Raw genomic sequence first — 15077 nt, forward strand, 5'->3', positions numbered from 1 at the left:
GAGGTTGGCGACTTTGCACATCCTTCCCTCACTTAAATCCAACTCGACACTTGCATGTTATGGCATCATCTCCCTGATGTCATGATCTTCTTTGAAAATGAATGGCAGACAATAACTTTGAATCAACTGATCATTGACACCCAAATTCTTTCTTGTATTTCCCAGGCACACACCACACTTGTAGCTAGGGAGAAACTAGTTTGGATAAAAATGGCAACCAAGACCCATGAACTCGAAAGAGCATAAAGGACTCTCAAAGGGAAAGTGGCCCAGGGTGAGGAATGGCATCTCTCTGAGAAAGGCAATTGTCATTTCTACTTCTTAGAAATATTTTAATGAGAAAAGTCAAAGGCCAATAAAAAACATGTTGTGGTTTTTGGTCATGCATCATACTAAGGAAAAAAAGAGACTGGTGGAGAGGCAGAGGAAGTGTAAGAGTGAGATGGAGCATATATATGTGAAATTTTTTATAACTACTTTGCATCTGCAAAAATAAATTCACTCTCTAAGGCCTTTTTTAATAGACCACTGAAATAGTGACTCCTCAAGTTTCTATTTAAATGGAGGTGATGTAGCTAATCCAAATAGCATTTTGCCTGAAATTCCATTTTATAATGTATTTTGTCACTTTTTAAATAGCCAGTTAAATTCTTGGTTCTTATTGGTATAGGAGAAAATTAGTATAAGTATTTTCTAAAAATATACACCTATTTCTATAAGAATATATACTGAAAATAGGAGATAGTGCTGGAGCACATTTGAGAGTGGATAAAAAAGCAATGAAAGGCCCTTATATGATAGTAATATATTAGTATAGGATAATATATTAATAGGATAGTATTATATTAATGAAGCTTAAATCACTATGTAGATCCAACTGTTGGTCCATAACTCCCAATTCATTGAAATAATCATTCCTGTTCAAAGATCAATCCTGGGTGTTTGACTCATAAGACTCAAGATCCCCTCTGTTTTTGGTGAAGTTCCTTGCTATTTTCCAGTGCTATTAGGGTCAGAGCATCCCTGCTTCAACTCATTCTAATAATAATTTTGCAGGGAGTGCTTTGGCCTGTCCTCTACCTCTTCTTTACTCTGGATGATACTAAATGTGTTGCTTTTTCCTCTAGGCCCTTCGCCTTCAGATGGATGACCCAAACTGCCTGGTTGCTCGGTCTAAGTGCTATCTGAAGTTGGGAGACTTGGAAAATTCACTGAAAGATGTTGAGAAATCTCTCCAAAATGACCAGACTTTCTGCAAGGTAACCATGTGGTAGGAAGTCAAGGTAACAATTTATGGACCTGATTCCTAGCCTAGACCTGGGTTCTGACCCCATTTCCTTACCTGTTCTAATCCCATACCTCTACTCCCAGACCATGAGCCCTCAACCCAGAATCCACCTGTGCCTTGTCCTATCACTCCCACCATCTTGATTTCTACCTTCTTTCACTCCAGGGAATTCTCCAAAAGGCTGAAACCTTGTATACTATGGGAGACTTTGAGTTTGCCTTGGTGTACTATCACAGAGGTTATAAGCTGCGACCTGATCGGGAATTCAAAGTCGGCATTCAGAAAGCTCAGGAAGCCATTAACAACTCAGTAGGAAGTAAGTGGCAGATAGCAAAGAAAAGAGCTTGGAAACTAAACAGGCCCCCATTCCCTTCTACCCCCATGGCCTCTGATGCTGGAGAGGAGCCAAGCCTCAAAATGTGAATGACCCCATCCAGCTCAGTGGCAGTTCTAAAACAGGCAGCTCTGGATTTGGTAACTTCTTATTTGCCATGTGATTGCACCACCTACACAAGGGGCTCCAGTCTCTGAGCCTTCCCCGAGTGGAGCAGTCTTTGATTTTTTTTTTTCTTCAAAGACAGAAGTGATTGCAAAGGCTCCCCAAACAGGTTTGCATCTGGGAAGCTGCTGTAGGGCTAGAATGGAGTTAGACCTGTCCCAGACAAAGTTTTAGCCCCTAGAGATGGACTTTTTTTTAGTCTCGAGCTGTTTTCCCCAGGAAATGTGGTCCTGAGTTGCTGGTCCAACCCTGTGGCCTACTTAGTTCCTAGAAGCAGCAGTAATGGGGGTAAGGGGAGGTTCATTAGTTTTTGCAGGAGGTAGAATATGAAAATGGCACAGAGTTTGGACAAGTGCTCTGCACCATTGGCTCCCACTCCCTTGTTTGGAAATGAAGGGCCATGGCTCTGGGCAAGAGTAGGCTGCCAGGCTATTGGAGGAACGAGAGTGAATCAGCAGCCAACCTTCCTGACTCCAGGTCTGCTGAGATCAGCCTCAGCACAGCCCCCAGCCTTCCTCTGCCAAAGTCAACCCCTCCTGTGCTGGCGACAGTATGTGATAGGTCATGGGTCAGGGCTGGCTAACTCGCAAGGCCTGCTTCTATCCTTTTAGGCCCTTCCTCGATTAAGTTGGAGAACAAAGGGGATCTCTTCTTCCTCAGCAGACAGGCAGAGGTAAGGAAGTGCTCCCCGGAAGAGTCCATGTGTTCTTGGGAATCTGTCATCTTCACAATGGGAATTTCTCTCCCATCTTGGACACATGCTTAGATCCTTCCACAATCCCAGATGTTAGAGGGATCCTGGGAGTCTGGCCATTTCTCAGCCCTCTTCTTGAATGAGTAGCAGCCATGCTCGCTGCTATGGTTTTCAGGCCTACAGGGAAATCCGGGAGGAGGAGGAGGAGGAGGAGGAGAAGCCAAAGCCAGATCTCTTGGGAAGCTCAGGCCTGAGGGTTTCTGCTTCCTGAGGAAGCTCTGCTTTGTCTTTCTTGGTGCTCTCAGAATATGAAAGCCCAACAGAAGACTCCAGCAAAGCCACTCTGGAAGGACACAAAAACAGAAAGTAAGCGGAAGGCCTCCCTAAAGAGTGAGAAGACTGTTCGACAGCTGCTAGGGGAGCTTTACGTGGACAAGGAATATCTAGAAAAGCTCCTTAAGGATGAAGGTCTCGTGGATTACATTTATGGAGATTTGGGGTGTGGGTCGATGTTCTTCCATGAATGGGGGGGGGGGGCTACTAAAGGTGGAAGAGAATTTAGAATCAGAGTCAGAGTTGGGCCACTGCCACTGCTTTCCACGGCCTCAGTTTCTCTGTGCAGTGAGAAGAATGACCTGGACTAATGGTGCAGGGAAGAGAAAAAAAGATATGAAATGAAAGTGCTATGTTATAAATGCTCAGGCCAGAGCCGAGGGATGATGTGGCTACTGAAATTCCCAAATCTGACTAAAAGCCTTTTCTTTTGAACTGTTTTGTAATGATATAGTGAGATTCCCCCAGGGCCACCCCCCTCTCCCGAGCAGCTGTTTTGGCACAGATGTGCCTTCTTGGTTCCTGGGCAGTATGACTCCTAGCTCCCAGAATATATACCTGTAATGTTGACTGTGAAAGGTGGGATGGCCTGATACAGGTCCCGACCCCAGGACCTTCCTGTTAGCTTTCACCTACAATTCGGAGCCAGTTCCCAGCATGCACTAATTCATCTGGAGTTGAGGTCAAGCTTGGATCTCAGAGGGAGTTCCCTGTTTTGCCCTTGCTCAAAGCTTGGGCAGGGAAAGAAACAGACCTTCAAGAACCACTTCAGAGCCCATGGCTTTGAACTCTACCGATTATAATAGGAGCCCAGATTGTTCAGAGAGCCAGGATATTCTTCCAGATTTCTTTTTCAATTAAGTGCCAATTGTGTACAATTCACTAGTGTTCTCCTTTTATTTCTCTCCATAGCCTCAGGTATCAAAATTAGAGGTTTCTCCTCTGAGGTGGTAACTAGAAGAAAGGTTAATAATCCCTGTTGAAATGATGAAGTTGTGGCCTAACTCTTGGCCTGAATGGTTTTTCCTCTGTTCAGATCTTCCACAACTGTGATACAGGGAGAACCCCAAAGAATGGGTTTCTCACCAAGAATTCTCCTTTTATGTCCTCTCGGACTCTAGGCAGCATGACTCCCCCCATTGCTATTCTTCTAGACCCTTACCTTCCTCCCTTTCTCATTCCCAAAGACCTGATTAAAGGCACTATCAAGCGTGGAATGACTGTGGAGGACTTGATCATGACTGGCATCAATTACCTAGATACTCGGACAGACTTCTGGAGGCAGCAGAAGCCAATCTATGCTCGGGAACGAGACCGGAAGCTGATGCAAGAAAAATGGGTCCGAGATCGGAAGCGCCGCCCATCTGAGACTGCACGCTATATTCTCAAGAGCCTGGAGGAGATTGACCTGTGTAAGTGGTGCTGTACCCAGCTATGGGGCAGGACCAGGTTCCCTCTTCCCTTGCTGCTGCTTATGATATAAGGGATGTGGGGAGCAGGGGTCACACAAAAGGCCTGGGGCTAGAGGCCCTTGGAAGCCATCTGTGCAATTTAATTCTTCTACATAAGGAGACATTGGTTAATAGTGCCTGAATTCCTAGTCCTTCTGCCCAAATGCTTAGCTCCAATAGGACACATCTGAAATCCTACTCTGGCCTCTTTCCTTCCCAGTACTTACTAGTGGCAATGCTGAGGGGAGTTGCCAGAAAGCTGAAAAAGTGCTGAAGAAAGTGTTGGAGTGGGACAAGGAAGAAGTGCCCAACAAAGACGAACTGCTTGGCAACTTATACAGCTGCATTGGCAATGCACAGATTGAAATGGGGCACATGGCAGCTGCATTACAAAGCCATCGCAAGGATCTGGAGATTGCCCGGAAATAGTGAGTGTCAAGCAGAAAGGTGGGAAGCTCTATGGATCGGAGCAAGTATTTGACCCTGAGTACTGAACTAGAGTTCTAAAATTGTAGCATGCACATCTCTGCTCACCAGGGCAATTCTATTTCTTAGCTATTTTCCTTGGCTTTTTTTCCTTCCACTTTGTAATATTTTCCCCAAAAATACATGTAAAGATAGTTTTCAACATTTATTTTCGTAAGATTTGGGATTCCAAAATTTTCTCCCTTCCTACTTTTCCAAGACATCAAGCAGTCTGTTATAGGTTATAAATGTACAATCTTGTTAAACATATTTTCACATTATAGTCATGTTGTGAAAGTAGAATCAGATAAGAAAAACCACAAGAAAAAAGAAACGAAAAACAAGTGAAAATAGTATGATTCAATCTGCAGTGAGAATCTATGGTTCTTTCTTGGGAGGTGGATAGCATTTTTTTTTTTATCACAAGTCCTTTGGAATTATCTTAGATCATTATATTGCCAAGAGTAAAATCTGTCGTAGCTGATCATTATACAGTATTGCTATTAAAATGTACAATGTTCTGCTGGTTCTGTTCTCAGAACTCAGCATCAGTTCAGGTAAACCTTTCCAGATTTTTCTAAAATCTATCTACTCATCATTTTTAATAGAACAATAGTCTTCTACTATATTCATATACCACACCTTATTTACCCATTCCCTAAATGATGGATATCTTCACAATTTCCAGTTCTTTGCCATCACAAAAAGAGCTGCTATAAATATTTTTGTGCATGCGGGACCTCTACACTGCCCCTCCCATCTTTTAAAATATTTTTGGGAGACAGACCTAATAGTGGGTAAAAGAATATGCATAGTTTGATTGCCCTGTGGGCATAGTTCCAAGTTACTCTCCAGAATGGTTCATAACTCTAGCAATAATTAATGTTCCAATTTTCCCACATCATCATCAATATTTTTCATTTTCCTTTTCTGTCATATTAGCCAATCTGATTGATGTGAGGTGGTACCTCAGAGTTGTTTTAATTTGCATTTCTCTAATCAATAATGATTAAGAGCATTTTTTTTTTTAGTCTGAATAGTATTTTATTTTTCCAATTATATGTAAATATAGTTTTCAACACTTATTTTTTGTAAGATTTTGAGTTCCAAATTTTTTCTCTTCCTCCCTTCCCTTCCCTCTCCCCAAGACAAGTAATCTGATAGAGGTTATATATGTACAATACTTTTAAACATATTTCCAAATTTTTCATGTGAAAGAACAATCAGAATAGAATGGAAAAAAAACAAGAAAAAAATAAACAAATAGAAAAATGATAAACTAGTATGCTTCAATTTGCATTGTCTTCATAGTTCTTTCTCTGGATGTAGATGCCATTTTCCATCCCAAGTCTATTGGAATTGTTTTGGGTTACCATATTGCTGAGAAGAGATAAGTTTATTATAGTTACACAATCTTGCTTTTACTATGTATATTGTACTCCTGATTCAGCATCAGTTCATATAAGTCATTCCAGGCTTTTCTGAAAGCAGCTTGCGCATCATTTCTTATAGAACAATAATAATCTATTACATTTATATATCATAACTTATTTATACATTCCTCAACTGATGGGCATCCACTCAGTTTCCAGTTTCTTGCCACTACAAAAAGGGCTGCCACAAACATTTTTGTCTTTTTTTATGATCTCCTTGGGATATTGGCCCAGTAGAAACACTGCTGCATCAAAGAGTATGCATAGTTTTATAGCTCTTTGGGCATAGTTCCAGATTACTCTCCAGAATGGTTGGATTATTTCACAACTCCACCAACAATACATTAATATCCCAGTTTTTCCACATCCCTTCCAACATTAATTTTCCTTTCCTGTCATTTTAGCCAATCTGATGGGTGACCCTTAGAGTTGTTTTAATTTTCATTTCTCTCCTCGATATGGGAGCGATTTAGAGCATTTTTCATATGATTATAGATAGCTTTAATTTCTTCATTTGAAAATGACCTATTCATAGCCGTTGACCATTTATCAATTGAGGAATGACTTCTATTCTTACTAATTTGATTCAGTTCTCTATGTATTTGAGAAATGAGTCCTTTATTAGAAACAATGGCAGTAAAAGTTTTTTCTCAGTTTTTTGCTTTCCTTTCCATCTTGGTAGCATTGATTTTGTTTGTGCAAAATCTTTTTAATTTAATGTAATCGGAATTTTGTATTTATTGATATTCTCTATCTCTTGTTTGGTCTTAAATTCTTCCCTTTTCCATAGAGCTGACAGGTAAACTACTCCTTGCTCTCCTAATTCGCTTATGGTATCATTGTGTCTAAATCATGTATCCATTTTGAACTTACCTTGGTATAGAATGTGAGATGTTGTTCTATGCCTAGTTTCTGCCATACTGTTTTTCAGTTTCCCCAGAAGGTTTTATCAAATAGTGAGTTCTTCCAGAAGCTGGAGTCTTTGGATTATCAAGCAGTAGATTACTATAGTAATATATCTTATATACCTAACATAATTTACTGATCACCACTCTATTTCTTATGAGTTTTGTTGACTGCCACTTTACAATATAGTTTTAGATATGGTATAGTTAGGCCATCTTCCTTTGTAGTCTTTTTCCCTATTCCCTTGATATTCTTGACCTTTTGTTCTTCCAGATGAATTTTGTTATCATTTTTCCTAGGTCTATAAAAAAAGTTTTTGGTACTTTAATTGATTTGGCACTAAATAAGTAAATTAATTTGATAGAATTTTTATTATATTATTATATTACTATCAATATTATTGAATAATGTTATTATATCATTTTTATTATATTAGCTCAGCTAACTCATAAGCAATTGATATTTTCCCAATTGTGTAGGCCTGATTTTATGTGAAAAGTGTTTTATAATTGTATTCATATAATTCCTGAGTTTGTCTTGGCAGATAGACTACCAATTATTTTATATTTTCTATTTATTTTAAATGGTTTCTCTTTCTCTCTCTTGCTTTTGGGCTTTGTTGGTAATATATAGAATTGTTAATGATTTATATAGTATTTTATATCATGCAATTTTGCTGAAGTTGTTAATTATTTCAAGTAGGTTTTTTTTTTAGGATTTTATGATTCTCTAAGTATACTATCACATCATCTGCAAAGAGTGATGTTTTGTTTCCTCATTGCTTATTCTAATTCTTTCTCTATTTCTTCTCTTATTGCTAAAACTAACATTTCTAGTACGATATTGAATAATAGTGATGAAAAAATGGACATGCTTGGTTTACTCCTGTTCTTATTGGAATGTTTCTAGCTTATCCTCATTATATATAATGCTTGCTGACAGTTTTAGATAGATAGTGCTTATCATTTTAAGGAAAACTCTATGCCTGTGCTCTCTAGTGTTTTTAATAGGAATGGATGCCATATTTTGTCAAAAAGTTTTTTTTTTTTTCCTGCATCTGTTGAGATAATCATATATTGATTATTGATATGGTTAATTGTGCTGATAGTTTTCCTAATACTGAATTAGCCCTGCATTGCTGGTATAAATATCATCCAGTCATAGTATATTATCGTGGTGATAGATTGCTATAATCTCTTTGCTATCATTTTATTTTAATTTTTTTTGCATCAATATGCATCAGGGAAATTGGTCTATAATTTTCTTTCTCTGTTTTGGTTCTTTTTGGTTTAAATATCTGCATCATATTGTGTCATAAGAGGAATTTGTTAGGACTCCTTCTTCACCTTTTTTACCAAATAATTTATATAATATTCAAACTATTTTTTCTTTAAATATTTGGTAGAATTCACTTGTAAAATCTATCTGGCCTTGAAGATTTATTCTTAGGGAGTTCATTAATGGATTGTTCAATTTCTTATTCTAAAATGGGGTTATTTAAGTATTTTTTCCTCTTCTATTAATTTTGGCAATTAGATTGTAGATATTGATCCATTTTACTTAGATTGTCAGATTTATTGGCATACAGTTAGGCAAAATAGCTCCTAATTGTTGCTTTAATTTCTTATTCAGTGACGGTAAATTCACCCTTTTCATTTTTGATGCTGGTAATTTGGTTTTCTTCTTTTTTAAATCAAATTAACCAACAGTTTTATCTATTTTATTGTTTTTTCCCCCATAAACCAGCCCTTAATTTTATTTATTAGTTCAATAATTTTCTTTTAATTTTATTAATCTCTCCTTTGATTTTTAGAATTTCTAATATGGCATTTAATTGGGCATTTAAATTTGTTCTTTCTCTAGCTTTTTTGGTTTCACGCCCAATTCACTGATCTCTTCTTTTTCTATTTTATTCATGTAAGCATTTAGAGATAAAACATTTCCCCTAAGAACTGCTTTGACTGCATCCCATAAGTTTTGGTATGCTGTCCCATTTTTGTCATTCCCTTTGATGAAAGTATTGATTGTTTCTATGATTTGTTGTTTGACCCACTTAATCTTTAGGATTAGATTATTTAGTTTCCAATTAATTTTTAGTCTATCTTTCCATGGCCTTTTATAATACATAATTTTTACTGCATCATGATCTGATGCATTTAATATTTTTTTCTGCATTTGATTGTGAGGCTTTTATGTCCTAATATATGGCTAGTTTTTATGTAGGTTGCCATGTACCACTAAAAAACCCATATATTCCTTTCTATCCCCATTCAGTTATTCCAGATTACTCCAGAGGTCTATCATAACTAATTTTTTAAAAATTCTTTCTTGGGTTTTTGTTTGTTTGTTTGTTTTTATCTGGTTAGATTTACCTATTTCTGAGAGGGGAGAGAATTGAAGTCCCCCCACTTCAATTATTGCCCTGATATCCTGGAACCAGAGAGTAAAATAATCACAGAAAAAAATCCATCAATCATCTTCTGAAAGATATCCCAAAATGAATAAGGAAAATAATAGCCAAATTCCAAATAATATTATTGCTATTACTTTGTTAATGGTACCTTTTTAGCAAAATGTAGTTTCCTTCCTTATCTCTTTTAATTATATCTATTTTTTCTTTTTTGTTATCTGAGATTAGAATTGCTGCCTCTGCTTTTTTAACTTCAATTGAAGCATACTATATTTTGCACCAGCCTTTTACCCTTATTTTGTTTTTATTTCTCGGCTTCAGATGAGTTTCTTGGAAACAACATATTGTTGGATTCTATTTTTTTATTCATTCTTCTACCTGCTTCCATTTTATGGGAGAATTCATCCTATTCACATTCACAGTTATGATTACTGTGTATTTCCCTCTATTCTATTTTCTCCTCTTTTTATACTTCTTTCTCTCCTTTCATTCTGTTTCTCCTCACCAGTGTTAATATCTTCCTCAATCTGTCCTCCCTTCTACAATCCCCCCCCCTTTTCTTTTCTTTCCTTTCTCCCCTTCTACTTTCTTATAGGAAAAGATACATTTCTATACCTGCTGAATGCGTTATGTTATTCTGTCTTTGAGCCAAATCTAATGAGAGTAAGGTTCAGACATGCTCACCCCTTTCCTTCTTTCCCTCTATTATAATAGGTCTTTTGAGCCTCTTCATTTGATACAATTTGCCCTATTCTGCCTCTCATTTTCCTCTTCTCCTAGTACAAACTTTTTTTACCCCTTAATTTTTTTTTTATCATCTGATGTGATAAATTTCAAATCAACTTATTACTAACACCTTCTGAATATGTATCCTAACTGTCCTAATAGAGAGTTCTCAAGATTTAGAAGTATTGTCTTCCTTTGTAGGGATATAAGCTGTTTAATCTTATTGAATAACATGTTTTGGGTTTTTTTTTCCCTTTCCTTTTTTTTACCACTTTTATGCTTCTTATGAGTCATATTTGAAGATAGAGTTTTCTTTTAAGCTCTGACTTTTCATCAGGAAAGTTTGAAAATCCCCTATTTCATTGAATGTCCATCTTTTCCCCTAAAAAATTATGTTCAGTTTTGCTGGGTAATTGATTCTTGATAGCAGTCTTTAAGTTTCTCTCCCTTCTAGAATATCATATACTAAGCCCTCTGATCCTTTAATGTAGAAGCTGCCAAATTCTGTGTAATCCTGACTGTGACTCCCTGATAATTGATTTTTTCTTTCTGGCTGTTAGCAGTATTTTTTTCTTGACCTGATAATTTTGGAATTTGGCTATTATTTTCCTTAGAGTATTCATTTTGGGATATCTTTCAGAAGATGATTGATGGATTTTTTCTGTGCTTTCTCTGGTTCCAGGATATCAGGGAAATAATTTCTTGAAATTTCTTGAAAGATGTCCAAACTCTTTTTTTTGATCATGACTTTCAAGTAGTCCAGTAATTCTCAAATTATTTCTCCTGGATCAGTTTTCCAGATCAGTTGCCTTTTTCAATGAAGTATTTTACATTATCTTTTATTTTTTTCATTCTTTTGATTTTGTTTGACTGATTTTTGATGTCTTATAAAGTCAATAACTTCTACCTGCTCAATTTTAATTTTTAAGGAATTATTTTTTTCTCCTTTTCCATTTGGCCAATTCTACTTTTAAAGGAAATGTTTTCTTCAATGGATTTTCTCTCCCCCCTCCCCCAATTGACCAATTCTATCTTTTATCTTTTTAATTTTTATTTTTTTGGGGGTGTGTGTGTGTGTGAATTATAGATAAGTGACTTGTCCTAGGGTCACAGAGCTAGTAAATCTTTGAGGCCGGATTTGAACTCAGGGCTTCCTGACTTCAGAGCCAGTCCTCTGTCCTCTGTGCCATCTAGCTGCTCCCCAATTCCATTTTTTAAGGAGTTATTTTCTTCTGTTAATTTTTGTCCTTCCTTTTTAAACCTGTTGACTCTTTTTTCATTATTTTTCTGCATAACTTTCATTTGTTTTCCCAATTTTTCTCCTACCCCTGTAAAGGGCTGAAACTTTGAGTAGGTGTACTGGAATCAGACAACAGAGCACTTAAGGCTAATTACTTATTGGACAATACTCCATTAGCATATGTTTGGAAAATGGCCTTTCTCACTATTCTGTGCTGGCTAGATCTTTTGGTGTATACAAATAATTGTAGGAGGGATTAGGGTATGGAGTAAGACAAGCCAGGGTCACTTTGGCGGTGGACAAGAAGAAGAGAGGAGGTTGTAGAGAGCTCGTGGAGTTTTTGTCCATCTCTTTTATTTCTCCCCCTAAAGACCAAGGACTTTTGCTTATCCTGACTCTGGCTGATTCTAAGGCATCCAGGGTGCTAACTTGGTCTTCACATACCTCTCTCTTCCTTGATTTTTAAAATCCTTTTTGAACTTTTCCAAGAGAACCTTTTGAGCTTGAGACCAATTCATATTTCCCTTTGATGGTCGTTTTGACATTGTTCTCTTCTGAGTTCTCTTCTGTTTCGATCTTCCCAGTCATCACAGTAACTCTCTATGGTCAGGCCTCTTTTTGTTTTTTTGCTCATTTTAAAAAGTTGAGCTTTGTTCCTGGGGCAGAGGGAGCCCTTGTCCCAAGCTTCTTGTGCTTGGCCTGACCTATGTGGCGGTTCTAGGTTGGCAATCTGCCTTCCGCTCTGGAGCTAACAGTCTCACATTTGGCCTTCTGTGCCATTAGCCTACTGAGTCAAGACTGAAAGGCTTTGGTTGTGGACCTTTGCTGTGGCTAAGAGCCTCCTGCTGCCTTACCTCAATACATCACTGCTGAGCTGTGCTTCCGTTTTATCTGAGACAGACCTCTCCTGAAGTTTGTATAAGTTATCTTCAACTGGAAAATTGTTTCACTCAGTCTTTTTGTGGGCTCTGACACTACAGAATCTGTTTAGAGGCTTGATTTAACGTTGTTTTTTAAGGAGATTTGAAAAAACTGAGGCAACTTACTGACTTCTTTCTGCCACCTTGGTTTTGCCTTTTCCCTTGGCTTTTACTCTTTGTTTTGCTTATTAGGGGCAGATGGCATCACAGAACCTCAGAGTTGAAAGGAATATCTGAGACCATCTAGTTTAAACTGTTCCTGAACAAGTATCTTGTCTACAACACACCTGATAAATGGTCATCCAGTTTTTGCTTAGTGACCACTAATGAAGGAGAACCCACTTCCTCCAAGGCTGGGCCCTCCACTTTGAGAGCAAACTAATTGTTAGAAGTTTTTTTCTTCTATCAAGTCTAAATGACTTCTGCAACTTCTGTCTATTCCTTCTGGTTCTTTTGGGGCTAAGCAGAACAAGCTGCTTCCATCTTCCATGCGACAGCTCTTCAAAGAGTTAAAGACAGATGTCTTGCCCCCTTTTCATTCTTCTCTAGGCTAAACATCTAGTTCTTTTAATGGATCCTCAACTGATATGAACTTATGACCCTTCACCATTCTGACTGCCCTCCTGTGGCCACTTTTCATTTATCAGTGTTCTTCCTAAAGTGTGGCATCCAGAAGCAGATAACCCAGATGTGGTCTTCCCCAGCGAGAATACAGCCAAACCATTACATGCCTAATCCTGGGCCCTGCTTTTCTCTCAATAGAATCTAAAATTACATGACCCCAAGCATAAGAACTTACCTTTATTGTTATTAAATGTCATTTTACAACAGGCTCAAGTTTCAGTAAGCATCTTTTTGAATCCTGATTGTCACTCCTGTGAATTAGCTGATGCTTTTATCTGTATCATCTGCATATTTGAAAGGCCGGCCATTTATACTTTTATCTTGAGTCACTGACAAAAATGATAATCAGCATAGGACAAAACACAGTTCACTGGGGCATGACAGTGGAGACCATCTTCCAGATTAACATTAAATCATTAAAGATGACTCTTTGGGTCTGGCTATTAGATCATCTAGCCCATATCTCTTCATTTGTTTTATAAGAATAGCACAAACAAGAGAACTGTACAGATCTGCACACATATATTGTAATTAGGATATACTGTAACACATTTAACATGTATAAGACTGCCTGCCATCTAGGGGAGGGGATGGAGGGAGGGAAGAGAAAAGTCGGAACAGAAGTGAGTGCAAGGGATAATATTGTAAAAAAATTACCCAGGCATATGTTGTGTCAATAAAAAGTTATAATAATAATAATAAAAACAAGAATAGCACAAAACACTTTGTTAAACACTTTGCTGAAATATAGGGAAATGAAACCTGCTGCATTCTTTTGATCCCACAGGCTAGAAATCCTGTCCAAAAGGCCTCCTAGATGATTTCCTAATCATTGCATGAGGGGATTGGCCAAAGACTGCTCAGGAGTTGGGCATAAATTGTTTTAGATGAATCTTATGATCATTAGTCTCTTTTCTAGATACTCCTTAACCATTCCTTCAGTTCTAGAACATTACAAAGAATTAAATTCAAACTCACTGCCCTATAGTTTCCAGGCTCCACTCCTTTCACTTTTTGAGGACGTTTGCCCTTTTCCAGTCTTGTGAATATCTCTCTTTTTCCATGATCTTTCAATAGTTAACCACATTGGCTCAGCCACCACAGCTGTCAATTCTTCTGGTTTAATGACTCTGAAATGTTATTCATCTGGCTGGGTGATTTGCAATCTTCCTACCTCCTTACTTATCTTGGGTTTTGTTTCCCTACTAGCCATTTGTGTTCTATACTTTCCAAGCCAAAGATTATTTTTCTTGGCCAAAAAAAAAAAAAAAAAAAAAAAAGAAATGTTAAACAGTTAAACAAGTATATTTATCATTACTCCTACTCCAGGGAACAAGTCTGAACTTACTCTGATCCTCCTGTTTTCTCCAATAGAAGCATTTTTGTCATGCTGTCAGCGACAACTCATTTTGACATTCTTTCAAATGCATGCTTTTGTTTTCAACTCTGTTGTACCATCCTTTTTATATGTCTTTTAAAAATCTCAATTGTAATGAGTCTCCATTCAAAAAAAAATCTCAGTTGAAGAACTTCAGGTATCCACATTGGTCTCATTAGACAACTCCCCACCTTTTCCCTTCTAATCTGATTAATACCCACAATCTGGAAGACTTAAGCTGGACTGTTTTGTTTAAGAGGGGTGAGAACTACTGATCTAAACTTTAGAAACTGAGGGGCAGGGACCTTATACTTAGATGGCTTTGGAGATGTCATCTTCTACACTTAGAATCAGCAGTTATCTTGAGGCAAAATGAACACTGGAGCCCTTAGTCTAAAGGCGATTCAGAGAAAGGGTGTGAAACATACATGTAGCCTCCTGCAGAACATTATCATGCAGCACATCAAGATCTTTTGTTGAGCTCCACAATATGTCCTTTACTGCAATACTGAACTCCTGTAATCCAGGCCTATGTCTGTGATTATGATCTTCATCCTGTCTCCACCCTGAATGCCATTTTAAGTCCAGTGGCCAGATAAAGATCAGGATGACTGGAGATGGCCTTAGATACAAAGAGAAAGGGAAGGAGAGGAAGGGGGGAAGGGGGAAAGGGGGGAAAGGAGGGAAGGAAGGAAGGAAGGAAGGAAGGA

General features: G+C 37.8%; 1 protein-coding gene across 5 annotated transcripts in view; it reads left to right on the forward strand.

The window, feature by feature from the left end:
• TTC25 (tetratricopeptide repeat domain 25) overlaps positions 1-15077 on the forward strand; it is an 88980-nt gene that overhangs the window by 14984 nt on the left and 58919 nt on the right. For 4 of the 5 annotated variants that reach the window (XM_031966278.1, XM_031966279.1, XM_031966281.1 and 1 more), the window contains 6 exons: positions 1128-1259; positions 1454-1604; positions 2399-2460; positions 2787-2949; positions 4002-4226; positions 4486-4693. In XM_031966278.1, coding sequence (XP_031822138.1) covers positions 1128-1259; positions 1454-1604; positions 2399-2460; positions 2787-2949; positions 4002-4226; positions 4486-4693 — 941 coding nt within the window. The remainder of the gene's footprint in view (positions 1-1127; positions 1260-1453; positions 1605-2398; positions 2461-2786; positions 2950-4001; positions 4227-4485; positions 4694-15077) is intronic. The other variant, XM_031966280.1, reaches the window with a different exon arrangement.

This window comes from Sarcophilus harrisii, chromosome 4, assembly GCF_902635505.1.
Source record: "Sarcophilus harrisii chromosome 4, mSarHar1.11, whole genome shotgun sequence".
Classification (NCBI taxonomy): Eukaryota; Metazoa; Chordata; class Mammalia; order Dasyuromorphia; family Dasyuridae; genus Sarcophilus; species Sarcophilus harrisii.